Below are 27,585 nucleotides of genomic sequence, written 5' to 3'. Positions count from 1 at the left end.
TCTCTCTCTCTCTCTCTCTCTCTCTTTCCAGAACATGTCAGGCTTTGTGACCCTGTGGATCTCCTGCAATCAGTAGCAGGAGATTTCCAACCCCCCCCCCCTTCTCTCTATCCTCACACATACACGCACACAGAGGCTGTTCTCTCCTTCCAAGCTGACTTCCCTGCATTGCAAGAAAATATAGGAAGAAGGGTGGGGAGGAGAAGATTCTATTTCTCATTTTTGTTGGAGGGGGGGAGGAAACTAAAATTAAAAACCCAGAACAGACGAGAGAGAAATTGTTTCAACTATAGAACCAGTCTCCTTCCCTTTACCATCGCAGGTTTCGTTTCCAGATTATTATTATTTTTGCCTCCAAGTAAGTGCTGCAGCCCCCCCAGCTCTCTGCAAATATATACACACCGATCCGAGCTGCCCCCTCCCCCGACAACTCCAAAAAACCTTCCAAGATCTGCGTGAGGATACTGAATGGAATATCTTCCCTTCTCTGCAACCAGCAGGCACCCCCAGTTTTTTCAAGGATTTGGGACCCATCACTGGAGACACCGCCTGGGGGGGAGAGTGTCCTTGGCTTCCTCGTCATCTCTGCAAGGTAAAGGGTGGGCTTTGGGGTTGGGGTGGGTGGGAGGAAGGCGGCGAGGGGAAGGAGGAGGGCTCCCCCTTCCCGAGGGGCGCCCAGCTATGGGGAGGTGGAGCAAAGGGCGCTGCACAGGTGAGCTGCACAGCGGGTGCACCTGTCCTCTGGACTCAGCGCAGCAGGGACGGGTGGGAGGATTCTAGCTGATGCTCAAAGTTAAAACCGCACACCTGGAAGGAGCTGATGGGTGGGAACTGCTATTACTCTCTCATCAGGATCTGGGGAGGTTGAGGGCCGAGGTCCTAGTTTTGGGGCCCCTCCCCAGAAGCCAAACCGGGGGGTGCATTTGAACGTCCCGTGACTGTGACTGTGGCTACCTGTTCTGCACTCAGCCAAGGAAGCTCATACCTGTTTGCACCTTCCCCCTTTCTCCAAAACCACCACTTTCTTCCAAGGGGGTCTGTAGCGTGGTGGTACAGTTACAGTATTCTGGCATCAAGGAAGGGGCCCGTGTGGAAGTCAGGTGGTGGGTCTGGTGTGCTTTTCAGGCTGCTCCCTTTCCCTGCGAGCATAGAGGAGACCAGCTTGAAGCAAGAGAGGCCTGCCCACATGAAGCCCCATACCTTAAATTCCACCGTGATGCTCGCCAGCCCAGCCCTTAAACCGCAAGCGGGTTATCACACGAGGCCTGCTGAGTCTCTCCGACCTCTTGAGCTGGCGCATGGCACATCTTGAATTCCCTTCCTGGGTGGCCAGAGTGGCACCCCCGACAAACACGCACTCTCCCCCTCCCTGCGCATGGTGCGATGGGCCACATGGTAGGTTGCGTGTGGACGATATGCTCGGCGCAGTGTGCATGGAGGGGTGGGTAGGTGGGCATTCACTGCCCACATGTTGGGGCCAAGATGTTGGGTGGGGGGGTATGATTTGCTGCCACAATAACACACATGTAAATGAATTTGCTCTTCGGGGTGAGGGTCTGTCTGAGATTTCCATGTGCATTCTGTTTGCCCCCCGGCCCCCCAAAATAACAACTTTGGGCCCTTGGCACCTATGTGACAGGTAGGCCCATAGCACCTGGTTTGCAGGCACCCCAGACATCTCTAGGTAGGGCTGGGTGGGACTCCTGTCTGAAATTCTGGGGAGCGGCTGCCAGTCAGTGTAGACAATATTGAGCTGCATGGCCCAATGCGCAGATACAAGGCAGTCTCCTATGTAAGTGATGTTCTGAACCCTTATACTGAGTCAGAGTGCTGCTCCATCTAGCTCTTTAAATTCCTGCACTCTCAAAGGGGTCTCTCAATGTAAGGCCCCAAGAGCCTGGCCCATGGAGCCTAGCACCCTGTTCTCACAGTGGCCAACAAGATGCCTCCTTTGGGAAGCCCACAACCAGGGCTCAAGAGCAACAGCACCCTCTCTCTAGTCTGGGATAGCTCAGTTGGTAGAGCATGCGACTCTCAATCTCAGGGTTGTGAGTTCGAGCCCCGCGTTGGGGAAAAGATTCCTGCATTGCAGAGGGTTGGACTAGATGACCCATGTGGTCCCTTCCAATTCTATGATTATGACCCGCTCTGCACTTATAAGAAATCAACCTGTTAGTGTGGCAGCGCCCACATTTTGGAACTGTCTGCCTGTTGACATCAGACAGGGGCTTTTCCTGCACTCCCTTTGGTGCCTGTAAAAAACTATTTAGGCGAGCCGAAAACAGCAAAAAAATGTTTTCCGGGCAAACCAGGGATGTACATTTAAAAGCATAATTCCTCCTCCTAACCCCCAACTTCACAATGCTCTGGACATCATGCGCTTTCAGTCTATGTGTGTGTGTCTCTGTGTATCTGTTTACCAGGCCGCGCATGCTGCCTTCACACTCTGCTGCCACAGATCAGCTGACAACATGTGGCAGCCTCCGTTTGTGACGATCCATGTGCTCCGGGCTGCCAGGACGGGCGTGTGCTTTGTCTTGTCATCCCTGCATTTGCACACCTAGCAGGCAGGCTGTTCTCTGGCTTGCAGGTGTGGGCCTCCCAAACTTTGGGGCTGTTCTACACACACACACACACACACACACACACACACACACACACACACCGACTTTTGGGTCCAGGTTCTCGATGTGAAGAGACCGACTAACTCCAAAGCAGCAGAACCCCAGAGTCCAGAATGCAGGTCATAAACCCAGGGTGGGATTAAGTCCCTAAACACTGGAAATATTAGACATTCCAGTTTCTGGAAACTGCCAGAGAGGAGAGGGCTGCTCTTGTGCTCAGGTCCGGCTTGCCGATTTTCCAGAGGCGTCTTGATTGGCCAATGTGAGAACAGGATGCTGGCCTAGAGGGGCCACTGGCCTGATCCTGCAGGCGGGATCTTCTGATGTTATGAGAAAAAGGCAGTCAAGCTTTTGACTTTAAGAGGGAAAGGGGGATTAAGGGGCACACCACAGAGGTTTCTAAATGTGTGCATGGTGTGAGAGAGATTGAGGAGGGAGAACAGTCTTATCCTCCGTTCCTCCATCCTACTGCAACTTGGCTGGCTGCAGACTCAGGATGAAATAACTTATTCAGCAGCACACAATTGCTCTGTGGAATTTGTCATCAGGAACTGTGGTGAGGGCCTCCAGCTTATATAGATGCGTTCTATTTATTGTCATTAACCGTTTCTGCACCACTTTGGGAGGCAGTAGCGCTTCTGAGTATCGGTGGCTAGAAGCTGCAGGAGGGGCGAGTTCGAATCCTGCTTGCGGGTTTCCCAGCAGAGGCATCTGATTGGCCACTGTGAGAACAGGATGCTGCCCCAGGTGGGTCGCTGGCCGGATCCTGCCGGGCTCTTGTTACGTTCTTAAGTGGGGAGACAACCCCCCCCCCTCGCAAAGTGGTTTATACAAATGTCGAAACAGTGTAGTAGTGATGGTGGCAGCAAGCGGGACAACGACAAAGTTGCTTGGAAAGGGACCAAGACAAATTCATAGGGAAGGATAGGCCTACCACCCACACCTGTTTGCCTTGATTGCCGGTATCCAGAGACAGGCTGCCATCTGCCTCTGGTTCCCAACTGCCGGGTGACAGGCAACAGAAAGAAGGCCTCTTGCCTCTGCACTCAGTTTTATGTGCTCCCAGAAAACCTCTGATTGGTCCCTGCGAGCAACAGGATGCTCAGAAATCTGGACCGTCTGTTTGATCCAGCTTGGGCCAAGGTGGTCTCTTCTTTCCAGATGCTCTCCATCTTCCCACAAACTTCCAAAAATATCCCCCACCCCTGGATCTGCCAGGCGGACCTTTCCCCCTTCCCTTGAGGTACTTATTCTCCTGTTACGGTGGGAGTTTGGTGGAGTCCGGCAGAATCCCAGATTCCCTTGGAATCTTTGAATTTCCCCCTGGAAAAGGAGGACATGGGTTTACATAAGATTTGCATGTGGTGATTTATATGCATAGATGCAAAATTAGAAAGCAGGGCTATGATTTGAATAGGAACACAAGCCGTCTCACCCTAGGGGGAAGGCTGTGGGCAGGTGGCCTGCGGGTGCCTCCTCACGTTGTGGGATAGGTGTTCACTGTGGGTGGGCAAATGCAAGCCTCTGCACTATCAACCCCCACCACCTTGGCTCTTCTTCCCCCCTTAGGGTTCTTTCTCTTTAAACTGGACTCAGCGCAAGTGACCCTTCAAACACAGGGCCCCTTCAAACAGAGGACAGGGGACGGGGCAGCCCAGTGTGACCTGGATCCTTCGGCAGAAGGAAATTCCATTTATGTTTGCAGACTAGAAGAAAATGTAAACATGTGCACATATATGTATATTTAGGTAAAGGAGCCTTGGACGGTTAAGTCCAGTCAAACTTGACTAAGGGGTGCGGCACTCATCTTGCATCAGATATGTCTGTCGATTGAGTGATTGATTGATTTATTGATCAATCTATCACACACTTGTAATCAACACGAACAGCATTTCGAAAGTCCAGGGCAGGCTTCCCCAAACTGCGGCCCTCCAGATGTTTTGGGCTACAACTCCCATGACCCCTAGCTAAGAGGACCAGTGGTCAGGGATGATGGGAATTGTAGTCCAAAACATCTGGAAGGCCGAAGTTTGGGGGTGCCTGGTCCAGGCGGACAGGTTTGTGCCCTGAGCCGCTTGGAGTCTAAACCAGCCTTTGCTTCCCTGCTGACCTCCAAAATGTTTTGGACTACAACTCCCATCGGCTCCCAATGGGAGTCGTTGTTCAGAACATCTAGAGCACATCACAGAGGCTGCCTTATATTGTGTTGGCTCATCGAGGACACTGCCTGCCACTGATTTTCTCTCTCTCAATTACGCATCAACTGTTCCACTCATCCCAGAATTACAAATGCTATCCTGGCTTCTGATTGGACCCCGGGATGTCTCATTTTGGCTCCCACGATAGAGCGGCTCCAAAAGATGCCCATTTTGGGGGGCCATGCTCTCTCACCAGTCCCCTGGCTTCCATGAAAGTGTGGCCCTCAAAATCACCCATTTTGGGGAGAGTGGCCCTGAAAGGAATGTTATGATTTTCCTCTGCAGCATGTTGGAGGGAATGCTCTCATAAGAAGGTAAGAAGGACCTGGCTGCTGGATCAGGCCTGAGGTCCACCTTCCTGAGTCCAAATGCCAGTGATGGGTGTGGCTAGAGACACAAACAGGTGGAGCATCAAATGTGAAATTATTATTATTATTATTAGTAGTAGTAGTAGTATACCACCCTATACACCTGCAGGTCTCAGGGTGCTTACAACATAAACTCACAATATAAAAACACAAATACAGTGGTACCTTGACTTACGAAGGCGATCCGTTCCGCGGCGCTCTTCAGAAGTCAAAACCTTCGGAAGTCGAGGTGTCCATTTTGTGCATGCGCGCAGCACGCACACCGCTTCTGCACATGCGCAGACCGCGCGCACGACGAAAATACTTCCGGGTTAGCGGACTTCGGGAGTCGAAACCTTCGTAAGTCGGGGCATTCATAAGTCGAGGTACCACTGTACATCATAAATTTTACTTTTCTGCAGTCAGTTTGTTTCAGAACATACCACAATTCATGCCCCCTATCCAGACAGATAAGAGGCATTATTGGAGTTCAAGCTTTGGCAGGGTCAGTAAGGGGTGTGGCTGGAGAGGGGTTTGGCTTGCAAGGAAGTGTACCAAGGGCCAGATAGAGTGGCCCGGAGGGCCACATTTGGCCTGCAATTCCCCATCTCTGACCTATAACAAGGTTGGGGGGCCCGTGGCCTTCCAGAGGATGTCCTTGGACTCCGATTCTCATCATCCCCGACCATTGACCATGGTGGCTGGGGCTGATGGGAGTTGGAGTCCAAGAGCATCCGCTGTGCCACAGATGTCCTCCACTTCTGAGCTACGGCAAGGGCAGAGAGGGGTGTGGGAAATATTTGAACTGCATGACGGGAGTAGTTAAAGGGAATTGAAAGTGAGCGGCTACCCATTAAGAAATCCCAGCCCTTAGTCTGCACTGTGGAAAGGGAGATTCTTGGAACTGTAGAGTTTTATGGATTTATAGAGAGGAGGTGAGAGCAGTTCATTCCAGCGGCCTCCTAAATTAACACGTCGCTGACTTGATTGCATCGGAAAGATCTGTACAAGCAGATTACATTAAGCACAGAGGCAGCAGTGATAACACCAGGAGTTTAATTAACTTCAGTCGGGCTTGTATTTATTGAAATAAATATCAGGCCTTGCCAGAGTCAAGAGGGTGGGAGCAGGGTTGCCACCTTTTCCTCTGCCGGTGCTCCTGTGCAGTTATTCCACAGGTGAAGTTTGCCCTAGGGATGCAGAGGTGTTACCAGTTTTAATTCTGCCTGCCTTGTAGGTGTCAATGAAATTGGGTCACTGCCCCAAAGGAGGGAGTGTCCACTTCTTGGCTTCTTCCAAAGTTTGATTAGGAAACTTTTATTCATTTGAGATGGGGGTAGGGAACCTGTAGCCCTCGCACTGTTGAGACTACAACTTCCATCAGCCCCAACCAGCGTGGCCCATGGTCAGGGATGATGGGAGATGTAGTCTTTCCACATCTGGAGGTCCACAGGTTCCCCACACCTGTTTTTGGAGACTCTCCTCACAAAGCATCAAACATTAGTGGACAGTAGCCAGACAAAACCCTCTTTAATTATAGAAAATTAACAAATAAATAAAGGTCTTCAGCCTTTTAAATCATGCCAAAAGCATTAGAATCAGTCAGCGTGTTAAAAAAACCATATAGTCTACCTAGCACAGATGATAAGCAGACTAAAACAGCACCACTGTGTCAGCAGCCCACTTGAAAACCTTCCCACATCCCACCAATGCGGGGCCATCCCCAGGCAGGCTCTGTCCGATTGGGTCACTTTGCACGTGGACAGGGCCTCAAATAGAAATCTGATCATAAAGCATGGGTAGGTTGGACATCCTCCGGATAACGCAGCCCCATACAATTTAGGGGAGGTGTGGGGAACACAAACCCAGAGGACAAATGCGGCCCTCCATGTCTTTCTGCTTGGCCCTCGGTACTTCCTCCCTGGTGCTGCATCTCATCTTGAGTGTTCTTGCCTGGCCGGCATGTGCCTATTGCCTAAGCAAGACCAGTTGCGATGTTGTTTGTTTCTTGTTGTTCACTGCCCACCTTTCATCCAAGGTCCCAGGGTGCATTACAGCAATTAAAACACCCCCTAAGACCTGCCTAAATGTTGGAGCAGAAGGTGCAAAGTCCATTGGAAGGTTGTTTGGGGGCCATCACTGATAAGGCCCTGCATTTTGTGTGTGCCAACCCAACTGCTTATACAGTGACCATTCAAGAAGAATCCTTGGGGGAGGGGTTAGAGGATCTACTTTGCATGTGGAAGATCCCAGCTTCAGTTCCCATCATATCAAAGTAGGGATGAAAGCAACCCCTGCCTGGGACCTTGGAGATCTGCAGAAAATACTGAGCTAGATGGAGCAACAGTCCGATTCAGTATAAGTCTGCCATAGGTCCAGGATTTCCTAGACATTATCAGGGTTTGAAAGTCGGAAGTGATGTCTGGGGGGAGGGGGATTTCTGGAAGGCAGCGGTTTGTCCTTCAGCAAGTAAATCGAAAAATTGTGTTTTGGAGGTTCAACAACCTTCGGGGTGTCCTTGTATTTCCTTTTTGAAATATGGCAAGCCTAATAAGGCACCTTTCTGTGTTCCTAGATCAAACATTTTGTGAATCTAAGTTTGGCCTCATCGAGGGGCAGTATTTCAATATGAGTAGGAAATGAAAGTACCCCTAAACATTTTTTAAGGAAAAAAAAAGCACTGTCTGTCAGTCACTTTATCCTGCCTCAAAGGGGCTTACAACCAACTGAATGGACAATAAACCTCACATAGATACATTAAACCAAGATGAAAGATAAATACATTAAAAACCATCCCATCCACTTCTAAAAGGAAATTAAATGAGGATGGGGAGAAGAACCCTGCACGCCAGATTGAGCTCCTTGGGGGGAAAGGTGGGATATAGAACCTCCATTTGCAGAGGCAGTATACCTCCCATTGTCCTATATCTAAAGGCACACAATGAGGGGGAGAGAGAACTAGCGCTGGACCTGGCAGGCTCTTGGTCTGGCCCTGCGTGCCCTTGTCTTCTGTTCCTCCGCCTGATGTGGTTTTCCCCTGGTCTTCCAGTGACGGGCCAAGCCGGAGAGGACATGGTTGCTGACTGTGGCTGACATCGCAGCTGCCGGAATATGCAGCCCGGGGGCCTTCCTGGCAGCGCAAAGGCAGCGGACTGCGCCGAGGAGCCGATCGCCACGTCGCGCAGGGGGGCCGCCGGGGCCGGGAGGCATGGTGACAACGTTCAAGGTGGCAGTGCTGGGAGCTCAAGGGGTCGGGAAGAGCGCCATCGTCCGCCAGTTCCTCTACAACGAGTTCAGCGAGGTCTGTGTCCCCACCAAGGCCCGACGCGTCTACCTGCCTGCTGTGGTCATGAACGGCCACGTCCACGACTTGCAGATCATGGACTTTCCCCCAATCACGGCGTTCCCAGTAAACACCTTACAGGTAGGTCTCCCTTGCCTGCTCAGGCCCAGCAGAGGACGGCCCATTGTCTGCCATCACCATCTCCTGTGGGAGCCAGACCAGATCCATAGTTTTCCATCTCGCTTCACAGGGGACTCTGGAAATTGTAGCTCTGGAAGAGGAACAGGCTTCCAAGCAACCCTCAACAACTTCGAACCATTCTTTGAGGGAAGCCATTTGTGTTTAAAGTGGCGTCGCAGTGCTTTAAATGTATGGCATGAGTCTGTCTGAAGTTTCAATGTCCAAACGCGTCTTCATGCACACCGAGAAACAGCTATGCCAGGCACAAGGTTAATCCTGAATCCTTCTCCCAGACATGCTAGCTTTCTACATGCAAGGAGTGATACAATCTCCACTTGCCTGCAGAGTGTGGCCGTTCCTGGCCACATGCACAGCGTACATTTAGAGAACTATGATGCCAGTTTAAAGAGCCGTGGCTTCCCCCAAAGAATAATGGGAGCTGTGGTTTCTTAAGGGTGCTGAGAGTTGTTAGGAGGCCCCGATCCCCCTTTACATAGCTACTATTTCCCAGAGTTCCTGGAGAAGAGGGATTAGTTCTTAAACCACTCTATATTAGGGGAAAGCACTATTAGAAATCCCATTATTAATAATAGTACTAGGCCTGGTACACTGATGAACATTAGGAAGAACTTCCTGACAGTAAGAGCTGTTCGGCAGTGGAATTTGCTGCCAAGGAGTGTGGTGGAGTCTCCTTCTTTGGAGGTCTTTAAGCAAAGGCTTGACAGGCATATGTCAAGAATGCTTTGATGGCAGGGGGTTGGACTGGATGGCCCTTGTGGTCTCTTCCAACTCTATGATTCTATGATTCTATGAGGCAGGGTAAGATGCTCACCTGAACTGGCGGAAGCCAAGATGCAACACCCGCCTTGCCTCCGCCACCTGCCACCAGCAGAGGTGCAGCGCATTGGTTTCTAGCAAGATCTCACTGAAACCTTGTGAGATCTCATGGAGCACATGAGGTCTCACAAGACTTCAGCAAGATCTCACAAAATCTCACCCGAAGTCGGTGTTGCTGCTGGTGCTTTGCGGGCATGCAGTACAGGTAAAAGAGGTGTGAGGCAGGTGGTGCGGCGCAGGGGCGCAGCATGGGGAGGGGGCAGGGAGGCTGTTGTCCCAGGTGCAGGATTTTGAGAGGGCACAAACCAGGCGCCCCTATACGGGGATCCCCATCCCATCCTGCCTGCTGCTGGGGGTCCCTGGGTTCTTGAGCCCAGCCGGCCTTGCTGCTGTGTCCCTAGCCACCTTCACACCTGGCCAGTATTAGGGGGATGCACCTGCCAAGGGCCACATCGGCCGGCCAGGCTCCCCCCTGCACTTGCAGGCGATGCACCGCAGCCCCAGGAACCCTCCATGCCCCACGCCTGCGGGTAGGGACTGCCTTGCTTTGATTTCCTGTAAGCATCTCTGGCAGCCTTTTTGACTGAAAACAGGGCCGCAAATGCTCTAAGTATATAAATAATAGATAAATAGACATGGCATGGCTGACTGGTAAGAACCCTGATCAGGAACACACATACCCAACACAACCTTTGGTTGTAGGTCCCCCATATAATAAGGTAATAACTATGTTGTCAGTTGTCAAAGATCTGGTACACGGCGCCTTTTATTCCTGCCCATTTTCAGAGCAGGATTACCGGTAATTCTTTTCCGACAGCTTCAGCCTGAGAACATAACTTCAAAAGCCTCGCCTTTACCTTTCCTTTTTTAAAATGATGGTCCCTCGTTTATAGAGTCACAATGGAGGGAGAGAGAAATCTAAGAAATCTCTGGGTAGCCTTCCTAAGGCTTGACACCCACAGCCTCCAATTTCCTAGCAGGGGTTTGGAAGACTCGTTTCCTACCTATTTATTAAAACCAAGAAGTCTTAGTTTGCCTTCGTGCATTGACAATGGGCTTCTCAGTGACACCTGCGTGGATTTGGAAACTGTTGGAGAGCTCTTACATTTTTGTTGATCTTGATAGCTTGGAATGAAACCTAGAATCATAGAATCGTAGAGTTGGAAGAGACCACAAGGGCCATCCAGTCCAACCCCCTGCCGAGCAGGAAACACCATCAAAGCATTCTTGACATATGCCTGTCAAGCCTCTGCTTAAAGACCTCCAAAGAAGGAGACTCCACCACACTCCTTGGTAGCAAATTCCACTGCCGAACAGCTCTTACTGTCAGGAAGTTCTCCATGTTTAGAGGTAGTCTACCACCCATGGGTGAACTGTGGGAGAGGATGATTGTCTTCAAGCCTTGTGGGCTTCCAGGAGGCACCAACTGGGCCACTATCTAGAAAGTCTAATGATGATGATTTTCTTCTCATTATCTTGTTATTATTTGAAAGCCTCGTGCCAGGGGCCAAATGTGGCCCTCGGAACTGTCTCTCAGACCACGCTCCTCCCTGCCTCTTCCTCACAGCCCACACGCTTTGCCAGGCTGGGATGGGTCCTTGAACTCTCACAAAGCCTCTTGCTTGCCTGTCTGGATGGATGGATGATAGAGAAGGGTGTGCGCTAAAGGGGAAATAAATGCTCCACCCACTTTTGCCTCTGGCCCTGCAAGTGCTGTCTGGGGCTGATGGGACTTGCAGTCCAACCACATCTGCAGGCCACCAGGTTGGCCAAGGCTGTTTTGCAGCACTATACAGTGGTACCTCGGTTTTCGAACATCTCCATTGACGAACAATTCGGTTTTTGAACGCCATAAACCCGGAAGTAAATGCTTCGGTATTCGAACTTGCCTCAGAAGTTGAACATGGCATGTGGCTTCCATATTGAGTTTTCCGTATTGAGGCTTCTGTACTGAGTTTTTGGTTTTGGAACGATTTGGAACTTGGACGGTCTTCCAGAACGGATTACGTTCGAAAACCGAGGTACCACTGTACAGTGTTACCTCGGTTTACGAACTTAATCCATTCCAGAAGCCCGTTCTTAAACCAAATCCGTTCTTTTTGTTTTAATAAATCTTTATTAATTTCCCATACAAACATATATACATAAATAACAAATCATACAAAACAAGAACAATACAATAAAAAACAAATGAAATAAAAATACAGTAACATGAAACATACGACATATTATAATCAATATAAAATCTATAATTTCCAATCATTCTCATTATACTGCTTATATTAACTGTATTCTCTTGCACAGATTTATGTTGTTTCATTCTTTTTGATAAGTATATATAATCCAGAACGGTATCTAATACATTATTGCTTACAAGTATCAATCTAGTTTTGCAAGTATTTTATTATTTGTACAATATGTTTTTAAGTATTCTGTGGCTCCAATATTCCTTTACCGGTATATTTAATCCAAATCTTATAAAGTGATTTGCTTATCACATGGCTCAAAATCCCCTTGTGGACTCTTACTTTCTCATATATTAAGTAAGCATGCCATCCGTACCAATTATCGTGGCCTTCAAGATCTAATAAATCAGTGTCTTTTAAGATAATCCATTCTTTTAACCACACCAATCCTGCAACCGCATGAGATAATTTGAGGTCCAGGAGCGCAAAACCTGCTCTCTCTTTCTTATCTATTAATTGGTGTTTAATTCTCAGTTTTTTTCCGTTCCAAACAAATCTTGCTATTTCTTTTTTCCATTCTTGGAAGCATTTCATTCCTCCCAAAATTGGAATTGTTTGGAACAAAAAAATCATTTTAAGTTCATTTTCACCACTGAGATTCTTCCCCAAAGAGAGAGGTAAAGTCTATATCAAGTTTCCATATTTTTCTTAATCTCTTTCCAAGTCTTTATATAGTTATCTTCTTACAAATTTATATTTTTAGTTGATATCCAGATCCCTAGATATTTAAACTTGTTTTTTGATTTCCAGACCTGTTTTCCCCCCTGTAGTTCTCTTTTCTCTTCCTGTGTTAAATTTTTAGTCAATAATTTAGGTTTTTGGTAATTTATTTTCAGCCCCATTATTCTTCCATATATCCTAATCAAATCTATAGTTTCTGGTATGCTTTGTTTCGGGTCTTGTAACAATTAAATCATCGGCGAATGCTCTGACTTTATAAGTTCCCCCCCAATCATTATTCCTTTTATATCTTCATTTTTTTCAGATATTTTGTAAGAGTGGTTCTAGGGCTAGTATAAATAACAGGGGTGACAAGGGACACCCTGTCTCGCCCCCTTTGCAATGGGGATATTATCTGTAAGATTGCCATTTATTAGAAGTCTAGCTCTTTGTTGATGATATATTGCCTCAATTCCATTTCTAAACCTTTATCCTAATCCCATTATTTCTGTTGTTTTTTCATAAAGTACCAAGAAACATTGTCGAATGCCTTCTCTGCATCAAGCAATAACAAGGCTGCCTTTTTGTCGCTCTTTATTTCTAAATATTCCAAAATGTCGATTATGTTTCTGGTATTTTCCAAGATTTGTCTTCCTGGGAGGAACCCTGCTTGGTTTGGGTGGATGATCTCTTTAATGGCTTCTTTAAGTCTACTTGCTAGTAGTCACAATTTAATATTGGATTATGATTGCATATTAACTCTGGATCACCTCCCTGCTTGGGTATTAATGTTACATAGGCTTCTTTCTATGAATTGGGAATTTCTCCTTGATTAAGTGTGTTATTCATTATTTCGGTCAGTGGTGTTATTAAGAGTTATTCTATTTTTTAAATAGAATTCCGCTGGGAGACCATCCAGGCCAGGTGTCTTCCCTGTTTTAGCCTTCTTAATTGCATTCCTGGTTTCTACTATTGATACCTGAGCGCTCAACATTTGGATTTTCTCTTTCTTGGCCTCTGGGATTTTCTGTTGGTATAGATAATCTTCTACTCCAGGGGTGTCAAACTCAAATTCATCGGGGGGCCGCATCAGCAGTTTGGTCACCCTCAAAGGGCCGGTTGTATCTGTAGGACTATGTGTCTACTCTTTATTATCATAAATTATTGTCACTGCATTCAATTATTACTGTTTTTTGTAATAATGTAAGTAATAACTAGCTCTGAAAGCAGAAACATAGTCAGAATAATGGCAAGTAGATATTCAAATGTACAATTATTGTGCAATTTATTGAAAAATGATTTTTGGTAACTGCACTGGGTGGTGGAGGCTCGCTAGGGTTTCATGCAGGAGCTTTGCAGAGCTACTGGTACCTGGAGATGCTGGGGTCCTTCTGCATGCAGGACAGATGTTCTGCCAGTGAGCCACCACCCTTCACCAAAGGGACTGGCTGAGGTTGACTCACTGGAGATGCTCTCCTGGTTCCAGGGTTTAAGGGCCAGAAGTATAAAGCAGCATCCTATGTTTCTGAGGATAGGGAGGGGAGGGGAGAGGAGGGGAGGGAGGGAGGAAGGAAGGAAGAAAAGAGGGAGTGGGAGGGAGAGAGGAAGGAAGGAAAGAGGGGAGAGAAAGAAGAGTAGGAAAGAAGGAAGGGAACAAAGAAGGAAAGAAAAAAAGAAGGAAAGAAAAAGAAAGACGGAGAGAAGACAGAGATAAAGAAGGAAGGAAGGAGAGGGAAAGAAAGAATAAGAACGAGAGAGAGGAAGAAAGAAAGGGAAGGGGGGGGTCGCCGCCTTGATTCAGCGCCAGAAAAGAGCGCGAAGGAACCCAGGGGCAAAAAGTATTTCCCGTGCAGCGTGAGGCAGCGGGTGTCTGTTTTAGCAGACGTGCGTAAAGCCTCAGAGTTGCACGTCCATGAGGCTGAGCCGCTGCTGAGCTCACGTTCATGAGGCTGAGCCGCGGCAGGAGGAGGAGGAGGTGAGGCAAGAGGAGGAGGAGGCGGCTTGTCGGGTCGGTGCCCGGCAGCACCGTACGGAGAGTGCCGAGCCTCTGGGACGCAGCAGTGCTCTGTAGCACTTTGAATCCTCCTCCTCCTCCACGCGGCGCTGCTGGGTGCTTTGTCTGTGCTTCAGCAGCAGCAGCAGCCGTTTCCAGGCGCCGAGCCGTGGCAGGAGGAGGAGGATTCAAAGTGCTACAGAGCACTGCTGCGTCGCAGAGGCTCGGGACTCTCCGTGCGGCGCTGCTGGGCGCTGACCCGGCAAGCTGCCTCTTCCTTCTCCTGCTGTGACTCGGGGCGCTCCACGCAGCACTGCTCCGGCTGCCTTTCTACCCCCCCAGGCCCCAGCTGTTTGTCGGCGCTTTGTCGGCGCGGTGCTTCAGCAGCAAGGTCCCGCTGCTGGGTCCCGCTGGCTGGGGCGCTCGGTGGGCCACATGACAAGGTCTGGCGGGCCGGATTTGGCCCCCGGGCCTTGAGTTTGACACCCGTGTTCTACTCCTTCCTCCATATCTTCATTTTAAAAAATATAAATCTTCACAATATTTAAGAAATTTTTGTAGTATTATTTTAGGGTCATCTATACATTTCTCTCCTATTTTTATTCTATTGATTTGTTTTTCCTTTTTCCTTTTTTTGAGTTGCCATGCAAGGTGGTTTGTTTGCAAACTCAAAGTTGTTCTGTTTAAATATTTTCAGATTCCATTTGATTTCCTGTTCTATTTTTGACGTATATTCAGCTTGTAGTAATCTGATTTCTTTTTTAATTTTTTCATTATTTGGTTGCTTATTCAATTCTTTTTCCTTTTTCTTTATTTCTTCCAGCAGTCCTGGTTTCTCTTTTTCACTTTCTCTCCTTTGTAAGGCATTTTGTTTTATAAAGTATCCTCTGATAACCGCCTTTCCGATGTCCCATACTGTCACTTTCTTGTTTGTTGTTTATTTCAAAATATTCCTTTAGCATGATTTTAGCACCTTCTACTATTTTTTCATCTTTCAGTAAGAATTCATTCAATTTCCATCTCCTTATTCCTGTTCTCCAATCTGATTTTAATTTTAATAAGACCGGGTTATGGTCCAAAATTGTTTTTGGTAGGATCTGTGACTCCTCAATCCTTCTAAGCATATCTGCTGATAAACCAAATCCATTCTTAAACCGAGGCACGTTTTGAGACCTCCCACTGCTGGTTGGTGCTCTTCCACTGTTCGGCTTCTGTTCATAGACCGAGGTAAAGTTCGCTAACCGGAACACCTACTTCCGGTTTTGTGGAGTTCGTAAACCGAATGGTTCGTTAACAGGGCTGTCTGTAAACTGAGATACCACTGTACATGTTAAGGGCTAATTTGCAGTTCGCAGCAGAAACCGTAAACTGGCATTGAATGGTTCAGCCCGAATCTCCAGGTGGCTGCAAGGAACCTGCCAGTGTAGAGGCAGCGTCTCTCACCCCAGGCAGTGGCGTAGCATGGGTGGCCGGTGGCCGGGGCGGAGCAAGTGTTGTGCTGCTCTGGTGGACTGAGCAGTGGTCAGTCCCTTCGCTGGCCAGCATCTAATGAAGGGTTGTCTTTCCTTGCAAACTAACCCCACCCTGGGAGCACAGATAAGGAAGCTGTGTAGACTCGCTCTCCTGTCCTTGCCTCAAGGCACTCTGGGCAATGCAAGTGGCTCCAGCTGTGCTTTCCCACCTTTCTCTTCCTCCCTTCTTCCTCGGTTGGGCGCTGGAGCCACCCTTCCCCTCCCTCCCTCTCAGCTGACCCAGGGGCGGCCACATGTGGGCCTCCTTTCAATGGCCACAAGGAGAAGGAGGTGCTGCCCCCACCTGGCCTGGGCATGGCTTGCCTCCCTGCGGCTCTGGCCTTGATGAGGGAGCCTCTCAAGGGGACACCTAGTTGCTCCTCTCTGAGAAATTTGCACCCGAGGCCACAGCCCACCCCTGGCCTGCCCACGCTATGCCGGTGACCCCCCCCTTCCAGCTTCCGGGATGCAGGGTGATGTCTCTCGTTCTCCTCTCCTGCCCTGGAAAGGGTGCGTCTTCCTGGGGGGCGGAGGAGCAGGTGATGAGGAAGATTTGCGTGCGGGAAGAAGGAAAGGTCAACGAATGAGGCAATCGGAAATAGCACAGGATAAATGATCAACAGAGGCATATGGCGGGGGACAAACTGGATTGGGCCCATGCCTTGGAATGCAAATGGGGTGGGTGGGTGTGATGCAGGAGCAGATGGAAGCTTGTAGGGGGGGGGGGGAGGAGAAGCTTTTCTGGAGATGGTGACATTGTTGGGCAGGACCCATAAGGAGGCAGCCTGTCAGAGAGGAGGGGAAGGAATCTTGTTTTCTTCCACATTGAGAAAGGGGGAAAGGGGGAAATTTGCATCCATCGCTCCACCCACTTTCATCTCTGGCCCTGCCCACCACTGACATGTGGCCCCCGGGAGTTCACGCACAAAGGAATGCGGCCCTCTGGCTGGAAAGTACTTCCCTCCCCTGGCCTTATACTTTCATACCGTGGTTATCGAACTTCATCTGTTCCGGGAGTCTGTTCGACTCCTGAAACTGTTCGGAATCCAAGCCGTGGCTTCCGATTGGCTGCAGGAGCTTCCTGCACTCGAGCAGAAGCCGCATTTGATGTTCAGCTTCCGAAAAACGTTCACAAACCAGAACACTTACTTCTGGGTTTGTGGCATTTGGGAGCCGATTTGTTCAACAACTAAGCCGTTCAAGAACCAAGGTACGACAGTAGATCAAAGTAGCACTGGGAATCAGGCTTTGAAACGAAGAAGACCCAAAGAAGAGTCCTGCTTCATCAGGCCAGTGGCCCATCTGGTCATGGAATCCTTGAAACATAGAATTGTGGCATTTGAAGGGAGCCCGGCGGTCATCTAGTCCAGCCCCCTGCATTAGGTCCAGCATCCTCTTCTCACAGTGGCCAACTAGATGTCTATTTTCTGGGAAGCCTGCAAGCAGGACCAGAGCACCAGAGCCCTCTCCCCTCCTGTGGTTCCTGGCAAGTGGTATTCACAAGTATTGCTGCCTCCCCCTGTGGAGGCAGAGCAGAGCCATCGTGGCCAAGCAGCCATCATTAGCCCTCTCCTCCATGAATTTGTCCAACCTTTTCCCAAAGCCATCTAGGCTGGTGACCATCCCAGCCTCCTGTGGGAGGGAGTTTCCCAGTTTAACAACAGTATGTGCTGCTACGGTAGTAGCCATCGACGGCTTTCTCCTCCTTTTTATAGCCTTCTCCTCCATAAATGACCGTATAGACCGATGTGAATGCCAATACCAGCCAAAATTTCAGAATCCAGAGTGAAAACGGATATATTATTATTATTATTATTATTATTATTATTATTATTATTATTATTATCATCATTATCATTATTATTTGAAGATGAAATAGGAAGCTGCCTTTAACCAGGCTAACCCATTGGCCCACCCAATCTAGTATTTTTTACTCTTATTGGCAGCAGCTCCCCAGGATCTCCAGGCCCAGAAAAGTTTTTCTTAGGAACTTGATCTATTTCCTTTCAGTGGATCATGCCGCCAGGGTTTGAACACAGCTTTGTGTGCAAGGCAGGAGAGGGGTTTCTGCTGCTGAGCGATAAGCCTGCCCTGCGGAGCTCCTGCCATGAGCAGAATGTATTATGCAAAATGAGAGAGGGGTCACTCCCCCCCCCACTATCCTCTCCACTTTTCTTTTTGATTTGCACTATTTTTAACATGGCTCAGGATTCCAAGTTTCTGGTCTCTCCGTTTCTTGGGTGTTGTTATTATTTGCAACCTGAAATTCAAGTTATCTACATTTTGCAGCAATCCGCAATTATCGGCGCTTTAGTGCAAATTTCTCCTGATTAATGCAGGTTTGACTGACGTATACATGTTTATAAGCATTTCCCCGAATAGGATGTATGATATTTTTTTCCCCATAATGCATTTTTGGAAACCTAGTTTGGTTGGAGAAACAGATGGCAAATTTGGGGTGCATGTGAATTTCGAAAGATTGCTGTGTTTTGGTTCCCCTGTTGCGTCAGAAAGTACAAATTGGATAGATTTGGCTTTAAATGAATACTGAATTGGAAACCTCATCCATCCTTACTTCTCGCAAGATTTGGATTGCCTGGGTACAAAGCACTAGATTCATCACCACCTTCAAAAACCAGAATTCACAGGAAAACATCATGCTGACCCTCCCTTGGAGTTCAGTGACAAAAAGGAATTTGAGATAAGTGTTAAAACATCCTTGGACTACAGTGGAGCCACATTCACAGATTTTTGAACCTACTGACCCTACCACAGCTTAGAAGACTTGCTTAGTGGTTAGAGCAGGCATCCCCAAACTTCGGCCCTCCAGATGTTTTGGACTACAATTCCCATATTCCCCGACCACTGGTCCTGTTAGCTAGGGATCATGGGAGGCCAAAACATCTGGAGGGCCGCAGTTTGGGGGTGCCTGGGTTAGAGTGTCTGACTATGACTGTCTGGGAGAGAGACTAGGGTTCAAATCCCCCTCTTAACCAAGAAGTCTGCTGGGTGACTGTGACCTGTTTCTCAGCTTAACCTACCTCACAGGGTTGTTTTGAGGTTAAAAATGTGGAAGTGGGAACCACGTCCCCAACCTTGAACTTCTTGGAGGAAAGGTGGCAAGGAAATGTAATGATAAACAAAAACATATTTCATCTAAAACTATGGGACTTCTGGCATGGGGGACAACGGCGGCCTTCCAAACCTCTCTATCCGGCCCTCAGAACTCTCTCCAGGCCACACCCCTCTCCTTAGACCACACCCCTTATCAGCCCTGCTTCGGACCCCGAGTGTCTTTGCCTGGCTAAAATATGTCCTTGAACTATAATACTGTAATGCATTTTCCTTGCTTGGGTGGAGGGCAGGGGTTTATTTGAATAAAAAGTGGCACAGAAATAGAATCAATCAATCAATCAATCAATCAATCAATCAATCAGAGAAGGGTGTGTGTCTAGAAGCTAGCCTTAAAGGTAAAGTTTGCATTCCTTGCTCCACCCACTTTCTGCCTTTAGCTCCACCCGGCATTGAGAGGTTGCTCAGAAGGGAGTGTAGCCTTTGGGCTGAAAAATTGTTCCCCACCTGAGATAGATGATAGAATTGTAGAGTTGTGAGGTACCCCGAGGATCATCTAGTCCAACCCCCTGCAGGACTTCTTTTTTGGGGGGGGGGTCATCGCGAGAAGTTGAAGCAGAAGTGGACCTGCATTTTAGATTGTTGGGATGGGGTTGCTGTGAGTATCTCAGCCTACTTTGACAACAGCAATGAAGCTCGTCTCTCCAGCTAAAAGCAAACAAAGGCTAATGCTTTCCCATGAACTCATGGACACAGCAGACACAGGCTAATGGCTGGTGCCTCCATACAGCCTGTCTCTCCGTGCAACAGATCATCTCCCGGAAATAAGTGGAATTCAAGCTTTTTGGAAAGCGCCTGCAAGGGTTACTCACCAGGAGCACAGGTTAGCTCCAGGGCATCCACATGCATGTACAGTAAGCCCACATTTAGCTTTATGCACATGGCAAAAAATGCAAACGTAAATAGAAAGGGGGGTGAAGTTCCAGGAAAAACAACTTTGGCAATCCCATCCACCATTGCACTCAATGGGTTTTGACTATATGCGATTTTGGCTTCGGGCCCGATCCCCGGAACATGACCCCCCCCCCCCCCGTAAGTTGCAAGCTTGCTGTAATTCTTTCCATTCCCATTTTCCTTTAAAATGTATGGGAAAATTTGTGGCTCAGTGGTAGAGAATCTGCTTGGCATGCAGAATGTCCCAGGTTTTCACTACTGGAAAGTGCATAGCGGGCTCCGACTAGAGGCTCTGAGAGTGCAGTGATTCTGCCTTTGGGCTTACTGCAAGACGCTAGCAAGTCCTCCCCATAGTAATAGGCGTATTTGAGCAAACGTTTAGTTCTAGCACCTCATGCTGCCATTGGCTGAGCTTCTCTGATGTCACAGATGGGCCAGAGAGGTAGCCTAGGGTGAGCTGGAAGAAGCAGGATCTGCAAACCCCAGATGTAGCCCAAACATCCCGTTGGGCTGGACTTGCACAATTTCATTTGCTGGACATTTTGTGCCAAGGGCAGAGAGAGGAAGGAGATTGGTATCACATGGAATCCAGACCATTCTGCTGTTTCCCCAAATGTTCTTTCTGCAAATGGAAAATGAAATGGATGCTTATAAAACTGGAACAGCGTGACTCTGCGGCGGAGGGGTCGGGGGCTCTCTAGAGTTGCCACAGTTGGCCATTGAGGGAAGCACTCAAAGAGAGAAAGCAGCTGTGGAGCCAGGAGAGAGCAATCCAGCCTTTGACTTAATGACCCCAGTGAAGTAGAGTCCACCACATCCGAAGGCAGCCTCTTCCATCCTCAAACAACCTTCCAGACTGGGACACTTCTCCTAACAAGAACATATGGAGAGCCTGGCTGCCGGATCAGGCCAAAAAGAGCCCATCTGATCCAGCACCCTGGAACATAGCATCATTCCGGGGCATCATTGGAGGTCGTGGGAACAAAAATGGCTGCAATTTCCCAAAACGTGGCTGTAGAATATTTAAAGAACATCCCGCAAAGGTGCTTTCATTTCGCGGGTGGCTGGAGGTGGTTGAGCATTTCCCCCAGAACGAAGTACTTTAAGACAATTCAACTCCACTCACATTCTGGCATCCACTTCACCCACCTCAGTGGGCTGCACCCACTTCAGAGGCCTCCCCTTGTGGCCTCCCTCCCCCCTCCCGCCACAGGTTTCTTACTACAGTGGTACCTTGGTTCTCAAACACCTTGGTACTCAAACACTGCAAACCTGGAAGTAAGCGTTCCAGTTTGTGAACTTTGTTTGGCAGCCGAACATGCTCCGTTTTGAGTGTTTCGCTTCCAATTTGAGTGCCACACTTCTGTTTTGAGCGCTACGTTGAGGTCTGTCTGGTTTTGCTATTTATTTTGCATTTTCGTTTTTGCGGCTCATTTGTTTTTGTTTTTGTGACTGTGTGGAACCCAGTTCCTCTACTGATTGATTGTGTGACTGCAGTACAGTGGTGCCTCAGTTTATGAACTTAATCCATTCCTAAAGTCCGCTCTTAAACCGTTCTTAAACTGAGGTGCGCTTTTCCTAATGAGGCCTCTCGCCACCGGTGCCCTTCCGCTGTTCAGCTTCTGTTTGTAGACCAAGCTAAAGTTCGCAAACCAAAACACTACTTCCGGTTTTGCAGAGTTCATAAACCGAATAGTTTGTAAACAGGACTGTTCATAAATCACTGTACATTGTTTCTCGCTTTCATTTTATGGATCAATGGTCTCCTTAGATAGTGAAATTCATGTTAAATTGCTGTTTCTATGGGAAAGCGTGCCTTGGTTTTGGAACGCTTTGGTTTTGGAACAGACTTCCGGAACGGATTATGTTTGAGAACCAAAGTACCCCTGTACTTAAAGAGAAATTGGAGAGCTGGGTTGTCCCTGAGCTGGGCATTGCTTCCACAGTTGAGCTGAAGAATGGGAATGAGCCCTTCCTCCTTGGATTAAGCTTGTGTGGGGACTGCTGGGGGTGTTGCGGTCAGCGCCATGGCTCTCTGTGTGTTGTGTGTTCCCTGATCCGTCCCTCTCTCCCTCTCTGTCTTGCAGGAGTGGGCGGATGTGTGCTGCAGAGGCCTCCGGAGCGTTCATGCCTACATCTTGGTCTATGACATCTGTTGTTTTGACAGCTTTGAGTATGTCAAGACCATTAGGCAGCAGATCCTGGAAACAAGGTAAAAATATGCCTCTGCTCAATCTCACCTGGGATCTGACTGGGGAAAAAGGGGTGGTGGCGGTGGAACCAGATGTTAATTCAGGGAGTCTCGAAACGACGGGTTGACCCAGTGTGTGGCAGCTGTGAGAAAGGCACATTTCAGTGCTAGGGATCATTGAAAATAAAACTGCCAATATTGTAAAGGCCATTCATCAAATCTTATGTTTGCAGCCACACTTGGAATACCCCATATTCAAGGGGAGGAGAAACTGGGGGTATCCAATGAGTTGCAAAACCCTGGGATCCTACACCAACATCCCTCTTCCCTCCAGCCAATCCCTTCTACTTTATACAAAGTGTTTTCCTGCCCTTGGCTTCTCCCCGAGAATAGGGCAAATTCCCGGCTTAACGAACTCTGGTCTTAGATTTCCTGTAGCATGGAACCCAAGTGATCTAGGCACTTAGAGTTTCTCAAATCCTGAGAATGGCAAACACAGTCATGTTGTTGTTGTTTAGTCGTTTAGTCGTGTCTGACTCTTCGTGACCCCATGGACCATAGCACGCCAGGCACTCCTGTCTTGCACTGCCTCCCGCAGTTTGGTCAAACTCATGTTCGTAGCTTTGAGAACACTGTCCAACCATCTTGTCCTCTGTCGTTCCCTTCTCCTAGTGCCCTCAATCTTTCCCAACATCAGGGTCTTTTCCAAGGATTCTTCTCTTCTCATGAGGTGGCCAAAGTATTGGAGCCACAGCTTCACGATCTGTCCTTCCAGGGAGCACTCAGGGCTGATTTCCTTAAGAATGGATAGGTTTGATCTTCTAGCAGTCCATGGGACTCTCAAGAGTCTCCTCCAGCACCATAATTCAAAAGCATCAATTCTTCGGCGATCAGCCTTCTTTATGGTCCAGCTCTCACTTCCATACATCACTACTGGGAAAACCATAGCTTTAACTATACGGACCTTTGTAGGCAAGGTGATGTCTCTGCTTTTTAAGATGCTGTCTAGGTTTGTAATTGCTTTTCTCCCAAGAAGCAGGCATCTTTTAATTTCGTGACTGCTGTCACCATCTGCAGTGATCAAGGAGCCCAAGAAAGTAAAATCTCTCACTGCCTCCATTTCTTCCCCTTCTATTTGCCAGGAGGTGATGGGACCAGTGGCCATGATCTTGGTTTTTTTGATGTTGAGCTTCAGACCATATTTTGCGCTCTCCTCTTTCACCCTCATTAAAAGGTTCTTTAATTCCTCCTCGCTTTCTGCCATCAAGGTTGTGTCATCTGCATATCTGAGGTTGTTGATATTTCTTCCGGCAATCTTAATTCCGGCTTGGGATTCATCTAGTCCAGCCTTTCGCATGATGAATTCTGCATATAAGTTAAATAAGCAGGGAGACAATATACAACCTTGTCATACTCCTTTCCCAATTTTGAACCACTCAGTTGTTCCATATCCAGTTCTAACTGTAGCTTCTTGTCCCACATAGAGATTTCTCAGGAGACAGATGAGGTGATCAGGCACTCCCATTTCTTTAAGAACTTGCCATATCCCATTTCTTTAAGAACACAGTCATATACACAGCTATACGCGCTTAACATTTTCAAGAGAAAAGAAGGAGAAGGGCAGTTGGAGCCAACAAGAATAAAATGTTCTCAAGTTCTCCAAGGAACCAGGTGTTCTTTGCTGGATCTCTATTGCAAGGGACCTGCTGTAACCTAAGATGTAAAAAGGGAAGCAGAGTGTGCTGGATCAGGCCAATGGCCCATCTGGTACAGCACCCTGTTCTCAAGTACCCCATATGGGAAACACACAAGCAGAACCCAAACACAACAGCACTATACCCGACTGCAATCTTCAGCAACTTGTTGGCAGGGTAGCTAAATTGCAGCTAGGAAGCCAAATCATGTGCAACGCTGACTCTTTTCTTGTAATAAAAATAAATACTTGTTAAAATATTTAAAAAGCTTTCATATAGCCAAAGAAGAATATATGCAAAGTATTTACATTCACATGTTCATCCAAGCATGGGCTCCCCCCCCCTTAGTTGAAGATTGCAGCTTCTTCGCTAAACATTCGAACAAACTGCGTCTTTCTCTCTTTCCAGTACTTGCACTCAGCCGTCTGTACATGGCCCAGAGGTTTCCCATTTCTCCTTCCGGGAGAACTTCTCCTTACTGCTTCTTTGAGAGAACATCAACTTCTGTACTTCTTTCCATCACATGCATCCACACAGAAATATTAGCACTCCTCTCCTCTATTGTGTTGAGAGAGAGAGAGTTACCTAACACAGTCTCTTCTTCAGTGTTCATGGAGATGCAGCCATGGCCGTCAAGTCACTCACACACAAAACAGAATGGAGAATGTCATAAGGTACCTATCATGTGACCCGTGTTAACCAATCACACAAGAGTTGCAGGGGAACATTCAAGAATGAAACATACAGCAATGCATTTAAGCATTCCCAACTTCAGTAAATTAAATCACTATACAGCCGTACCTTGGATCTCAAATGCCTTGGCTCCTGAACGATCGAAACCTAGAAGTGAGTGTTCCGGTTTTTGAACGTTCTTTTGGAAGCCAAATGTCCGATGGGGCTTCCGTGGGTTCTGATGGGCTGCAGGAGTTTCCTGCAGCCCATCAGAAGCCACACTTGGGTTTTCGAATGTTTTGGAAGTCGAAAGGACTTCTGGAATGGATTCCATTCGACTTCCAAGGTACGAATGTACTTAATACAACCGGCCAAAGTTGTTGAGCTGTTTTTCTTTTGGCACAAAATCTACACTTCCCGGCCGTGTCCGGGAAATTCCGGACATATGGCAACCCTAGGCATAGCAACCTACGGGCCTCGCCTCTCTCATTCCCCGCTCCAACCATTTAGGCTTCTCTCTCCCTCCCTATCCCTGCAGGGTCATTGGCACCTCGGACACACCCATCATTATCGTGGGGAACAAGCGGGACCTCCAGAAAGGGCGGGTCATCCCCCGCTGGAACGTCTCCAACCTGGTGAAGAAGACCTGGAAGTGCGGCTACATCGAGTGCTCGGCCAAGTACAACTGGCACATCCTCCTGCTCTTCAGCGAACTCCTCAAGAGCGTGGGATGCGCCCGGTGCAAGCATGTCCACACCACCATCCGCTTCCAAGGCGCCCTGCGGAGGAACCGGTGCGCCATCATGTGAGACCTTTGAGGACGGGCACCCCTTTCCGTTGCTGCTGGGCTCTCCATCTCCAGAGGTGTTGCCACCCCCACTCACCCTCGTGCCATGTGTACAGGATCCCTTCTTTCCACCTGGAGCGGGTGGTGGGAGCAGGAGGTCTCGAGCGACTCTGTTTCACAACGAATCGTCTCCACCCGCAACCCCCTGGGGGTGTGATCTATCTTTGGCTGGGTTTTTTTTTGTCATCGCTGCACCCCCTGGAGCAGTGGATTCGCAGAGGAGACCCAGTTCCTTCAAATGCAAGAGGCCTTTTCGATCACGAACCCGGATTATGAGAGTTCCCGGCAGATGGGACGGAAGCTGCTGGGTGTCATCCGAGATCGAGCCTTTAAGGGGTCGCCCGGTTGCCTTGTGCAACTCCTCGGGTCCCAGATTTCCTGTGTGGATGTTTCTACGGAAAACGGGAGGGTGTTGGCAGCAGGACATGTTCTCTTGGGGCAAAGAAAGGAAATCCTGCCTGATCAAAATCTCCCCACAGGAGGGAGGTACCTACAAGGGACAGGATAATGGGGAGCTAAGGTGACCTTGGATGGAAATGGTTGGGTCTAACGAACAGGGGCAAAGCAGAGGCAAGGAAGGTGGGAGGCAGCTCAGGTCACATCAGCACAGAGATTTGCAAGAGAATCCTTTACTGTGTGGGCTGTTTCAACCATGACAACTAAGCTCAACAGGGAACCACAGCCAGTTCCAGGGGTACGGTAAACAAACATGTCCAGAAGCTTCCACACATCCTATTAATTCATCTTTGGGATACATCTAAAAATCACCAGGAATGGAGTGTCTATGATAAGAGCGCATGCATCCTGGTCCTGCTAGGGATCAGCACTAGACATATAGGGCTTGCCCCATTTGTCTGAGTGGTTTTCTGCTTGTTTTCCAGGCATGGGTCTGAGCGTTTTTGCCTTCGCCCAGTCATTTCCCCCCATAAAACCCACTCTTTAGGGTTAACTCGGAACCAACGTTCCGAGTTTAGGGGAACTCTTTAGGGTTAACTCGGAACCAATGGGCATAAAACCCCATTGCGATTTGTTCTGATTCTGCGCTAAACTGTGGGTTTCCCCGGGGGGGAAAGCAGTGGGGCAAATGGAAAGTGTGGCTGAACCCATAGTTTAAATGCCAGCTTGAACATCAGAAGCTGGCCTTCTAGCTGACTCAGACCCATTGGTCCACCTCGCTCAGTACTGTCTAGACCAGTGTTTCTCAAACTTGGGTCGCTAGATGTTTTTGGACTACAACTCCCATTATCCCTAGCTAGTAAGAGCAGTGGCCAGGGATGATGGGAATTGTAGTCCCAAAATAGCTGGAGACCCAAGTTTTGGAAAAACTTTGTTGGATGGCAGCGGCTCTCCAGGATTTTAGATAGGTTTCTCTCCCAGCCCTACCTGGAGAAGCCAGGGACCTTCTGCATGCAACACAGGTGCTGTGCCACAGAGCTACAGTCTCTCCACAAGAATATTTTTGCTTTTTTAAGGGACAACACTTTTTTTTAATGACCTATCTTTTCATACACTTGCCAACTCTCTTAGAATGGATTCCTTTTATTTACCATATAGCTCACCCTCTCCCAAGGGCTCAGAGTGAGTAATGATACTATATTAACGACAAGAGCTTCACTTTTAAATTATGTCATCTACAGATCTGCCTCTCCACCTCCCTCCTTAGCTGGCGAAAGCAACCTCCGCCAATTACACCTCTCCAGGTGTTGCTGCTGGTCTACAGCTCCAATCTTCTCAGACCATCAGGTGTTTTTTTTCCAGAGTTGGAGACCCGCAACATCTGGAGCAGGCATCCCCAAACTTCGGCCCTCCAGATGTTTTGGACTACAATTCCCATCTTCCCCGACCACTGGTCCTGTTAGCTAGGGATCATGGGAGTTGTAGGCCAAAACATCTGGAGGGCCGCAGTTTGGGGGTGCCTGATCTGGAGACTGGTACCCCATCCTTGACTCTCAGGTGTTGTTGGGTCTTCATGGGAGAGGAGGAAACTCCAGAGTTGAAGGACTGTCAATGAGGCTCTCTCTCTAAGCACTTATGGTCCTCAGTTGGTGCAATGGGATGCTAAGCTTAAGAACCCCTTATGCATAGAAAACTAGGGTGCCAGGGAGAAGGCCAGCCTTCTGTATGCTCTCGTAGTGGATCTCCTGCATTGGCCAAGGGTGAGAATGGATTACCTTTGGTGTCCCTTCCAACTCAGTGTTCTCCCTGACATGTTAACTTTCTATGTGCAAGGTTTGGGGTTTGTTTGTTTGTTTTAATTAAAGTGGAATCCTTCAGTC

At 48.3% G+C, this 27,585-nt stretch overlaps 1 protein-coding gene across 1 annotated transcript; it reads left to right on the top strand.

Moving 5' to 3' along the window:
* Positions 1 to 101: 101 nt before the first annotated feature.
* Positions 102 to 27,585, top strand: RASL10B (RAS like family 10 member B). The gene is made up of 4 exons (XM_035140122.3): positions 102 to 592; positions 8,219 to 8,593; positions 21,993 to 22,117; positions 25,001 to 27,585. Exons 2-4 carry the CDS (start codon positions 8,378 to 8,380, stop codon positions 25,269 to 25,271), a joined length of 612 nt encoding a protein of 203 aa, XP_034996013.3. The 5' UTR covers positions 102 to 592; positions 8,219 to 8,377; the 3' UTR covers positions 25,272 to 27,585.

This window comes from Zootoca vivipara, chromosome 14 (genome assembly GCF_965207765.1).
Source record: "Zootoca vivipara chromosome 14, rZooViv2.hap1.1, whole genome shotgun sequence".
NCBI classification, from domain to species: Eukaryota; Metazoa; Chordata; class Lepidosauria; order Squamata; family Lacertidae; genus Zootoca; species Zootoca vivipara.
This window is presented reverse-complemented; position numbering and strand designations above follow the sequence as displayed.

What these genes read in the sequence shown, in the direction of transcription:
- RASL10B (XM_035140122.3), top strand. Translation starts at nt 8,378, where the DNA reads ATGGTGACAACGTTCAAGGTGGCAGTGCTGGGAGCTCAAGGGGTCGGG. An exon ending in TCCCAGTAAACACCTTACAG is followed by an intron (nt 8,594 to 21,992) that starts GTAGGTCTCCCT and finishes TCTGTCTTGCAG; the next exon opens with GAGTGGGCGGATGTGTGCTG. An exon ending in CAGCAGATCCTGGAAACAAG is followed by an intron (nt 22,118 to 25,000) that starts GTAAAAATATGC and finishes CTATCCCTGCAG; the next exon opens with GGTCATTGGCACCTCGGACA.